At 37.7% G+C, this 11,745-nt stretch overlaps 2 protein-coding genes across 3 annotated transcripts in view; one reads left to right on the top strand and one right to left on the bottom strand.

Annotated features, from left to right (window-relative positions):
- The window catches only part of LOC133546175 (zinc finger protein OZF-like), a 396,978-nt gene that overhangs the window by 137,083 nt on the left and 248,150 nt on the right, over positions 1–11,745 (top strand). The window lies entirely within an intron of this gene.
- LOC133546194 (zinc finger protein 177-like) overlaps positions 6,310–11,745 on the bottom strand; it is a 30,947-nt gene continuing 25,511 nt past the window's right edge. For both annotated transcript variants that reach the window (XM_061892090.1, XM_061892091.1), the window contains one exon: positions 6,310–7,607. In XM_061892090.1, coding sequence (XP_061748074.1) covers positions 6,694–7,607 — 914 coding nt within the window. In that variant the 3' untranslated portion in view covers positions 6,310–6,693. The remainder of the gene's footprint in view (positions 7,608–11,745) is intronic.

The following is an 11,745-nucleotide window of genomic DNA, read 5'->3' as shown; positions in this document are numbered from 1 at the left end:
ATATAAACGAGTGTCTTGTTTTTTAAAAATAAGTTCAAAGTATATCAAACAAAGCTTTAATGTTGGGGTTCAGTGGCGCCCCTGTGCGACATTCATTGCAATGACAAGAGTGAAAGTGCTACAAATTGTAGCGATATTACTGCCTGATTTATTTAAATTTACCCTTCCACGTGTTTTTATTATTGTTAAATTTTACTCCTGGATAATCTATTTTTTACAAAACATAAATAAAACATTGAAATATCACAGAACGTGACGTCCAAGGAGCTCCTTTGTAAAAAGTACAGGAAGTGACGTAAATTCACGCATGCGTGGATCGATCGTGTCGTGAATTTATATACATTTTTAAAAAGTATGAAACATTTGCTCTCATAAACAAAAGTCTCTTTCTTAAAGTGAAATCCAAACCCTCAAATTGTGTTAATGATTTCAATTTATTCATTCAGTCTTGGAAGATTTGTACAAAATAGAAAAACACATTATTATATTGGAAAATATTAAGTCGTTTTAAAAAAGCGCATTTAAGCACAAGTTTATCATTTAATTATATACATTTTATTTTAATCTTATTGGAATGGTCTCTCATATTTACTTTTGCTTTCTTTAACGGGTATTGTTTGTAAGAGGATTGGATTTAATGTGATGTTTTTTATATTGCTGAGTAAAATATTGAAAAAACATTGACTCATATTGTATTGAAAGTACCTTAATGTGTCTAAACATTGTTTATGTATGTTTAATTGTTCAATAACAAAATAAAATAAATACTCAGAAGTAGAACTGGCTAGCAATTAAACTCTTATATTAACATAAATAATGTTTAAGTTTTATTACATGACATTATACAAATATGTATATTAAGTATAATTTGAATAGTTTGCAAGTAAACAAAATGCATTTGCCATACCTAATTGTATTATATCAATTATAACTCAACCCCACACATTACAACATGTATTCACACTTTGCTGTGTGAAAATATTTTACATAAACTTAAATTCAATTATAATAATCATTATAATGTAATAGGCTATATAACAATGTGTGTTCTGGATCTAAATTAATTCATGGAAAATAAAGAGTTAAACAATTAATATTTTTTTGTGAGGTGGCATCTTTTTCACCTGGAAACTTAAATCCTTAAGTGTGCAAATAAAGTCTTACGTATTACTTGTATTACATTTGAATAGAACCTTATTGAGCATATTAACAAGATTATGTTAGAAACTGTGCCGAGTATGAAAAAGTCATTTTGAATTTGTGTACAGGATGTAGAATGACTATGATCTCGACCCACCATGGCTGACGGAAACCAAAATGTAGTAGGCCTAGTGGTTAGAGATTAGTTTTAACATTTAGCGCTCAGATTTAGATTCAGCTGTGATGAGGTAGCGACTTGTCCAGGGTGTACCCCGCCTTGGATGGATGGATGGATTTAAATTCAGATTTAAGATTTATGTTTAGATTTAACATGAAGCGCTCTCATTTAGATAGAGATGTACATTTAAAATTTAGATTTACATTTAGACTTAGATTGAAAATTTAGCACTAACATTTAGATAATTTAGTTTTAAGATTTAGGTTTAGTTTTAAGATTTAGGTTTAGATTTAAGATTTAGATTTAGTTTTAACATTTAACGCTCATGTTTACAAACCCAGTTTCCATATGAGTTGGGAAATGGTGTTAGATGTAAATATAAACTGAATACAATGATTTGCAAATCCTTTTCCACCCATATTCAGTTGAATATGCTACAAAGACAACATATTTGATGTTCAAACCGATAAACTTTATTTTTTTGCAAATAATCATTAACTTTAGAATTTGATGCCAGCAACACATGACAAAGACGTTGGGAAAGGTGGCAATAAATACTGATAAAGTTGAAGAATGCTCATCACATTACTTTTTATTCATGTGTGTATGTAGAAGTGTCTGGTTGCATCAGCTCCGCTGCTTTAATATTCTTTCATGTCCTTTGTGTTCTTTGATGTTTGATGTTTCCCTCCACATGTAAGAGGGATGTGTACTATGTGTGCTATGGCTATGCGTTGTTTTTTCCCCCTTGGCCTCAGTCTGGACCCCCTCTCCAGAGGCCCAGGCTTGGACCCATTTATTTTATTTTATTTCATTTTATTTTATTTTAATCTTTAATTTTTTTCTCCCATTCCCCCCCCACTTTTTTATAAAGGGTGCCGGAAGTCGGCAGACCCATCAGTGATCCTGTTCTGTCTCCCTGTAATGTTTGTCTGATCTTGAATGGGATTGTGCTGAAAATTTTTTATTTTCCTGAAGGAACTCTCCTGAGGGGATAAATAAAGTACTATCTATCTATCTATCCATCTATCTATCTATCTATCTATCTATCTATCTATCTATCTATCTATCTATCTATCTATCTATCTATCTATCTATCTATCTATCTATCTATCTATCTATCTATCTATCTATCTATCTATCTATCTATCTATCTATCTATCTATCTATCTGTATGTCTGTCTGTCTGTCTCTCTGTCTATCAAACACTTATTTGGAACATCCCACAGGTGTGCAAGCTAATTGGGAACAGGTGGGTGCCATGATTGGGTATAAAAACAGCTTCCCAAAAAATGCTCAGTCTTTCACAAGAAAGGATGGGGCGAGGTACACCCCTTTGTCCACAACTGCGTGAGCAAATAGTCAAACAGTTTAAGAACAACATTTCTCAAAGTGCAATTGCAAGAAATTTAGGGATTTCAACATCTACGCTCCATAATATCATCAAAAGATTCAGAGAATCTGGAGAAATCACTCCACGTAAGCGGCATGGCCGGAAACCAACATTGAATGACCGTGACCTTCGATCCCTCAGACGGCACTGTATCAAAAACCGACATCAATCTCTAAAGGATATCACCACATGGGCTCAGGAACACTTCAGAAAACCACTGTCACTAAACACAGTTTGTCGCTACATCTGTAAGTGCAAGTTAAAGCTCTATTATGCAAAGCGAAAGCCATTTATCAACAACATCCAGAAATGCCACCGGCTTCTCTGGGCCTGAGATCATCTAAGATGGACTGATGCAGAGTGGAAAAGTGTTCTGTGGTGTGATAAGTCCACATTTCAAATTGTTTTCGGAAATATTCAACATCGTGTCATCCGGACCAAAAGGGAAGCGAACCATCCAGACTGTTATCGAAGCAAAGTTGAAAAGCCAGCATCTGTGAAGGTATGGGGGTGCATTAGTGCCCAAGACATGGGTAACTTACACATCTGTGAAGGCACCATTAATATTGAACGGTACATACAGGTTTCAGAACATATACTGCCATTTAAGCGCCGTCTTTTTCATGGACGCCCCTGCTTATTTCAGCAAGACAATACCAAGCCACATTCAGCACGTGTTACAACAGTGTGGCTACTCAGTGGCCTAGAGGTTAGAGTGTTCGCCCTGAGATCGGTAGGTCGTGAGTTCAAACCCCGGCCAAGTCATACCAAAGACTGTAAAAATGGGACCGTTTACCTCCCTGCTTGGCACTCAGCATTAAGGGTTGGAATTGGGGGTTAAATCACCAAAAAAGATTCCCGGGCGCGGCACCGCTGCTGCCCACTGCTCTCCTCACCTCCCAGGGGGTGATCAAGAGTGATGGGTCAAATGCACAGAATAATTTCGCCAGACCTAGTGTGTGTGTGACAGTCATTGGTACTTTAACTTTACTTTACTTTAGCAGTTATGTTAAAACCAGACATGGACTGTAGTTGAAATAAACATTGTTGAAACATATTGTTACATTCTACAATAATGTTGTGTACAAATAATCATGAAAGGTACATTACATCATTGTTATCCTGTCATCACAAATGTTCTAAGTGTCATGGATTATCTACTAATAGGTTATATCAATTGACAGTTATTCGTTTACTAAACAGTACCAATTAACAGTTATATTACTCGGCAGATGATTTTAAATGACACAATTTTATTCTTTTTTTCAGTCCCCAAAACTCAACACTGGAGTGGAATCCGTGGAACATGATCATCATCAAAAAATATTGTTTTTCATGAGACACACAAATCATTGTAATGTATGCAATACCTGGAGATGGCAAGATGTTGAAAATCTTCAAAATCATCCTAAATGTTGAACTTTTACACAAACAGAATAAATATTACATGCATTAAAACTCAAACACTACACAAGTTAAACCTCTAAAATGATTTTTTTTATTCAGATTGTGTTTTCTATGATCTTATATAGTTACACAGCCAGCAAAACAGGTAGAATATGCACTATTGACTTCTTCTCAATAGCAAGCCACAGCTAATGGGGAGCACAGTGAACATTGATGGAAGGCATACACTCGACCTGAAGGAAACAAAACTGCCTTTCATTGCTGATAGGATTGTAGAACAATTGTTCCGCCTCAAGCACCTGTCGCCGCACATACAGAAGTGCGCCCCTTTGGAAAGGCTTTCCTTCAAATGATTCTAATTACAGCATATCATCGTTTTTACTTCTTTACTTTTTCTTATTTACTGTATTTTCTGTGGAACAAAAAAAAAATCATAACTTGAAAGTTTCCATTCTTCCAAAAGCAAAATAGTTCATTTAAGAAAAAAAACGGAATAGACCACTTAAAATATTTTTTAGGATGTTGTTTTGCAATTGAAGACAATACCTGTTCGTTCTGTGATAGGGAAACAAAATAAACAGTTTATTTTATGAATGTATGCAAAGTAAATGTTCATTATTGGATTTTGCCTTACACTCCGAAATTTGATTGATATTGATATTGTTTTTGGGATGTTAAAAAAAAACAACTGAAAAAGTAACAAATGTTTAAAACACAAAAATGGGATTTTTAAAAAAATCTAAAATGTAATTTCTAAAAACAAAACCATCCTTTCACAGACAATTTAGTCATTTTCTTTCACTTTCACATTGCATAAAGGTCTGGGGACATACATATAAAACAATCACAACACAATCATCATATTACAAAAGAGAGTAAAAAAGATAATTAATAAAATAGATTATAGAGACCCAACAAATGATTCAAAGAGTCACACATTTTAAAATTGTATAAAAGACAACTGTTCAAATGATGTATAAAGTAAATAATAATATGCTTCCTGAAGTGGTCCAGAAGATGTTTCAGATGTGAACCAGTACATATGTATATCATATAAAGGTGATAATCTATGGGATCATTAACAATTACAAATAAAAATATGCAACACTTCAATATTTTTTTCCCAAGATGGCGCTGCTGTAGTGGCTGCTGTTGGCAGGATCTCTGTGCTCTTGTGTCATCCTTTTGTGTTTCTCTCTTCTTTTCACGTGTTATTATATTTTTTTGCCTTTTGGTCCAGGACCCTTTGGGACTGTGTGACAAGGGGTGTCACTTTCGTGACCTTTGCGGTGCTTTTTTTGTGGACTTCTGGATCTGCCTCCCGGGAGCCTTTTGGCCATAGAGACCAGCTGCTGGGTCTCTGCCACACCGGAGTCTGTTTGGAGGGACTGGAGGAGATGTGGATGAAGAGACAGGACTGCGGAGCTAGCTCTGAGTGCCGGGACGGACACGCTTTATAGTGTCTTGGCTGAATGAGCAGGTGTCGGACACCTCAGTCTCCTTGCACACATCCTCACTCATCCATGCGGACTGGACACTGGCCGAGAGTTGGTTGGCGGCTCTTTTGGTTGCTTTGTTGGGTCTGCTCCTGTCTCTGGCCATGCTCCCTTCACCCCAGCAGACGATGGCGTGGAACACCGCAGAGGCCACCACAGTGTATATGTTTCCTTTACTTTTTATTCATGTATGTATGTACAAGTGTCTGGTTGTATCTGCTGCTTTAATGTCTTTCATGTCCTTTGTGTTCTTTGATGTTTCCCTCTTACACACATGTGAGAGGGATGTGTACTATGGCTATGAGTTTTGTTTTTTTTCCCTTGGCCTCAGTCTGGACACCCTCTCCAGGGCTCAGTCTTAGATATAATTTTTTATGTTATTTTATTTTAATCTTCTATTTTTTTCTCCCATTCCCCCCTTGTTTACCTGTATCTCACCTTTTTTGTAAGGGGCGCTGGAAGCCGGCAGACCCGTCAGCGATCCTGTTCTGTCTCCCTGTAATGTTTGTATGATCTTGAATGGGGTTGTGCTGAAAATGTTTATTTTCCTGAAGGAACTCTCCTGAAGGAATAAATAAAGTACTATCTAATCTATCTAAAACAGAATAAAATAAGTGTAAAATTGTCTGATGAATGTATATACACACATAAAATGTTTATTGTATTTAAAAGGTATTTTACTGTTTACTCTCACCTTTTCAAATTAGTTTGTTTCAATTTTAATAAAAGTACACAATGTTGCATATTAATGCATGTAATGGACTGAAAAAAAAGAGTGTATAAATATAGAAGCATGTTAACAAGATTGTTAGACAAACAACAATGTCACACATGTTATATGTGCTGATGTTGTTAGAAAGTCAAAATGAAAGTCTGGACAGTTTATTTCAAATCCTGCAGTTTCATTTGCTGCTGCTGTTCTCACCAGCACACTTGTGTTTCTTACACTGGTACTTAGAAGACAATCTTTCACCACACACACTGCAACTCAACACTTTCTCTCCTGGGTGTCTTCTCATGTGTCTTACAAGGGTTGATCGGTCACAAAAGCTTCTGTTGCAGATTGAACAGGACTGTTATTATTCACCAGTGTGTGTTCTCATGTGTACTTTCAAATTCCGACTTTCTGTAAAACCTTTACCACAGATTGAACAGATGAAAGGTTTTTCACCAGTGTGTGTTCTAGTGTGTACTTTCAAATGTTGACTTTGTGTAAAAACTTTACCACAGATTAAACAGGAAAAATGTTTTTCACCAGTGTGTGTTCTCATGTGTATTTTCAAATGGATACTTTGTGTAAAACCTTTACTACAGAGTGAACAAGAAAAAGGTTTTTCCCCAGTGTGTGTTCTCATGTGTCTTTTCAAATGGATACTTTGTGTAAAACCTTTACTACAGAGTGAACAAGAAAAAGGTTTTTCTCCAGTGTGTGTTCTCATGTGTCTTTTCAGAAGACTATAGTATTTAAAGGTTTTGTGACAGTGAGAACATGTGAAGTGAGTGTTGTCAGTGTGACATGTCTTATCATCTTTAGAGTCTTCATCATCAGTGTCAGGAGAGTGTGACGTTGTGTCCTCACTATCTGATAGTGGAGCTAAGAGCTTGTCTGCTTGTGATCCTCCACAGTGGTCTCCATCAGCTTCTGTTGTCATGTGTTGTGTTGAGCTGCTGCTTGGAGGCTCCCCCCCTCCCCTCTCCTCACTTTCACCTTTCACCTCATCATCTTCACTCTTCACAGGGACACCAGTCACTGGGAACTCCTCCAACCATTTAGGCTGACTGATGCCCTCTTCCTCCTCTTCCTCTCTAATGTGCGGCGGCTCTTGGTCCTCCTCTTCCTCTTTAAAGTAGGGGGTGAGTGAGTCCTCCTCTCCCTTTTTAATGTGAAGGGCCAGTTTAACATTACGGGTCTGCGGCGTCTCGTCTTCCTCATGTACGTTGGGGGACTGTGGTTCCTCCTCCTGCTCATAGGGAAGATGCTCTTCTTTTAGGTCTGTGAGACAGGTGAAAACAAACATTCTTGAGAAAAGTCCAGCTTTGCTCAGTCACATGAGACATTGTCCTGCACCAACATATGATCTCACAATCTCATCAGTTTCCCCTCACAGCAGTCAGAGTACTTCCAGCTGACACATGAAGAAGACCTCCAGGGGAATGCCTTCCCAGGCTAACATCCAATCCACCTTATTCATATAAAAACATCCTCAAATTAATTCCTGCAATCCATACTAGTGTGCTGTTCTCCCTCTGAATAAGTCATACACACACAGGAAATAATGTACCACATGCCAGCCTCCACACAGTAGTACTAGTGATGAGCTCCCCCTGCTGGTGGACAATAATTACTGTCATTTTCACATTCCTCTTTAGAGACATGTCTGCTCTAAAAACCACTTGAGCACAATCAACATGGTGGCCAAAAAGAATGACATCTGTTTTGCTTTCACTTAGATAGTGACGCCACAGTTAAACTGGGAAGAAGTAATCAGATTACTGACTACTCCTTCAAAATATAACTTGATTACCTTATTACGGGGCGGCATGGTGTAGTGGGTAGAGCGGCTATGCCAGAAACCTGAGGGTTGCCGGTTCGCTTCCCACCTATTGACATCCAAATCACTGTCGTTGTGTCCTTGGGCAAGACACTTCACCCTTGCCCCTGGTGCCACGCACACCAGTGAATGAATGATGAATGAATGAATGATTGGTGGTGGTCAGAGGGGCCGTAGGCGCAAACTGGCAGCCACGCTTCCGTCAGTCTACCCCAGGGCAGCTGTGGCTACAGATGTAGCTTACCACCCCCTTGTGTGAATGAATGATGGATTCCCACTTCTCTGTGAGCGCTTTGAGTATCTAACAATAGAAAAGCGTGATATAAATCTAATCCATCATTATTATTATTATTAATAATAATTGTAAAAAAATATTAATTTAGTGCATTTCTAGACACTCAAATTGCATTAGTGTGAGAACTGGAAAGGCACCATTCATACAGTCCACGCTTTCAATGTGGTAAGCTACATTTAAGTAAAATAATGCTAATAAGTAGATGAAGCAATTCCTGAAAGAATTGTGTGTGAATGCTCCAATGCTGAAGTTGAACTGAAAGGTTGAAATGGGTTGAACAATGTGAAAGGAGTCATTGCACTAAAGAAGGTTGGAAATAAGGTTAGAAAAATATGAGAATGCCTGGAAATTTGTTGAATGTGGAAAACTGGTTGTTTGAATTTCCAGGATGAATTTATTGTGTTGAAGGTGGAATGGTTTGAAACATGTGGGAATTGTGGAAAATTGAAAAATGGATAATTAATTTTGAATGGGGAAAATGTCCCTAAAAACCGTGAATTCCAGAAAATCCGGGAATTTCTTTTAATAAGTGTTGAAAGGAGCACACAATTCCTGAACACACTGAATATTTTGAAGTTGGAACGGTTTGAATCAGATGAAAAATGTGGGAGTTGTGGAACTTTCATTTTATTCCTTTCAATGGGAATTTCATGGAATTTTTGGAGATATTCGGGGAAAGCGGGAATTTTTTTGGAAATGCTATAAAATGTGAATGTTCTGAATGAGTTGAAATGGTTGGTGTTGGAATTATTCAAATCAGTTGAGAAATGTTGAAGTCGTAACATACTTAATTGAGAAATGGTTTTATGGAATTCCTTGAATTTTGGGAACACCAGGATTTTTTTCAATTCCAAAAACAAATTTGTTTTCTGTCCTGATGGAAAGGAATGATTTGAAGGTGTAACTGTTGAAGTGGGTTGAAAAATGTTGTAATTTCAATTTCCAGAATTAGTGGAATATGTTTGAATCGGTGTAAAAATGTGGAAATGGTGGCATTTTGAAAAATGGCTCATTCATTTTGAATGGGGAAAAATGTCACGGAAAACGTGTAATTCTGGGAATTTTTGGAATTGGTCAAGGGAAAGCCCGTGATTTCCGAATAGGCTGAACAGTTTGAGGTTGGAAAGGTGTGAATCAGATGAAAAATGTTGGGGTTGTGGAACTTTGAAAAATGTACCATTATTTTCAATCAGAATTTCAGGAAAATTTGGGAATTTTGGGAAAAGCGGAATTCTTTTACAAACCCCGTTTCCATATGAGTTGGGAAATTGTGTTAGATGTAAATATAAACGGAATACAATGATTTGCAAATCCTTTTCAAGCCATATTCAGTTGAATATGCTACAAAGACAACATATTTCATGTTCAAACTGATAAACATTTTTTTTTGCAAATAATCATTAACTTTAGAATTTGATGCCAGCAACACGTGACCAAGAAGTTGGGAAAGGTGGCAATAAATACTGATAAAGTTGAGGAATGCTCATCAAACACTTATTTGGAACATCCCACAGGTGTGCAGGCTAATTGGGAACAGGTGGGTGCCATGATTGGGTATAAAAGCACCTTCCGTAAAATGCTAAGTAATTCACAAACAAGGATAGGGTGAGGGTCACCACTTTGTAAGCAAATTGTTGAACAGTTTTAGAACAACATTTATCAACAACCTATTGCAAGGAATTCAGGGATTTTACCATCTTTGGTCCGTAAAATCATCAAAAGGTTCAGAAAATCTGGAGAAATCACTGCACGTAAGCGATGATATTACAGACTTTTGATCCCTCAGGCAGTACTGCATCAAAAACCAACATCAGTGAGTAAAGGATATCACCACATGGGCATAGGAACACTTCATAAAACCACTGTAAGTAACTACAGTTGGTCGCTACATCTGTAAGTGCAAGTTAAAACTCTACTATGCAAAGCCAAACACATTATCAACAACACCAAGGAACGCCGCTGGCTTCGCTGGGCCCGAGCTCATCTAAGATGGACTGATGCAAAGTGGAAAAGTGTTCTGTGGTCTGACGAGTCCACATTTCAAATTATATTTGGAAACTGTGCACGTGGTGTCCTCCAGAACAAAGAGGAAAAGAACCATCCGGATTGTTACATGCGCAAAGTTCAAAAGCCTGCATATGTGATGGTATGGGGGTGTATTAGTGCCCAAGGCATGGGTAACTTACACATCTGTGAAGCCACCATTAATGCTGAATAGTCCATACAGGTTTTGGAGCAACATATGTTGTCATCCAAGCAACGTTATCATGGACGCCCCTGCTTATTTCAGCAAAACAATGCCAATCCACGTGTTACAACAGTGTGGCTTCGTAGTAAAAGAGTGCGGGTACTTTCCTGGCCCGCTTGCAGTCCAGACCTGTCTCCCATCGAAAATGTGTGACACATTATGAAGCGTAAAATAGGACAGCGGAGACCCCGGACTGTTGAACGACTGAAGCTCTACATAAAACATGAATCGGAAAGAATTCCACTTTCAAAGTTTCAACAATTAGTTTCCTCAGTTCCCAAACGTTTATTGAGTGTTGTTAAAAGGTGATGAAACACAGGGGTGAACATGCCCTTTCCCAATTACTTTGGCACGTGTTGCAGCCATGAAATTCAAAGTTAATTATTATTTGCACAAAAAAAATATGTTTCTCAGTTTGAACATGACATATCTTGTCTTTGCAGTCTATTCAATTGAATATAAGTTGAAAATAATTAGCAAATCATCTTATTCTCTTTTTAATATATTATTATATTTCATTATATTGTTCATCTGGATAATAAAAACTATTATTACTGATGTGGGAGAAAACATTTGTATCTGGATCTATAAATATAAAGTTTATGATTTTGAACATCAAACATCTTGTCTTTGTAGTGCATTCAACTGAATATGGGTTGAAAAGGATTTGCAAGTCATTGTATTCCGTTTATATTTACATCTAACACAATTTCCCAACGGCTTCACAGTGGGAGAGGGGTTAGTGCGTCTGCCTCACAATACGAAGGTCCTGCAGTCCTGGGTTCAATCCCAGGCTCAGGATCTTTCTGTGTGGAGTTTGCATGTTCTCCCCGTGAATGCGTGGGTTCCCTCCGGGTACTCCGGCTTCCTCCTACTTCCAAAGACATGCCCCTGGGGATAGGCCCCTCCCATCTCCAAAGACATGCACCTGGGGATAAGCCCCTCCCACCTCAAAAGGCATGCACCTGGGGATAGGTTGATTGGCAACACTAAATGGTCCCTAGTGTGTGAATGTGAGTGTGAATGTTGTCTGTCT

Source organism: Nerophis ophidion, linkage group LG29 (genome assembly GCF_033978795.1).
Source record: "Nerophis ophidion isolate RoL-2023_Sa linkage group LG29, RoL_Noph_v1.0, whole genome shotgun sequence".
Taxonomy (NCBI): domain Eukaryota; kingdom Metazoa; phylum Chordata; class Actinopteri; order Syngnathiformes; family Syngnathidae; genus Nerophis; species Nerophis ophidion.
Note: the sequence above shows the minus strand (reverse complement) of the source record. Positions and strands in the feature narration are given on the sequence as shown.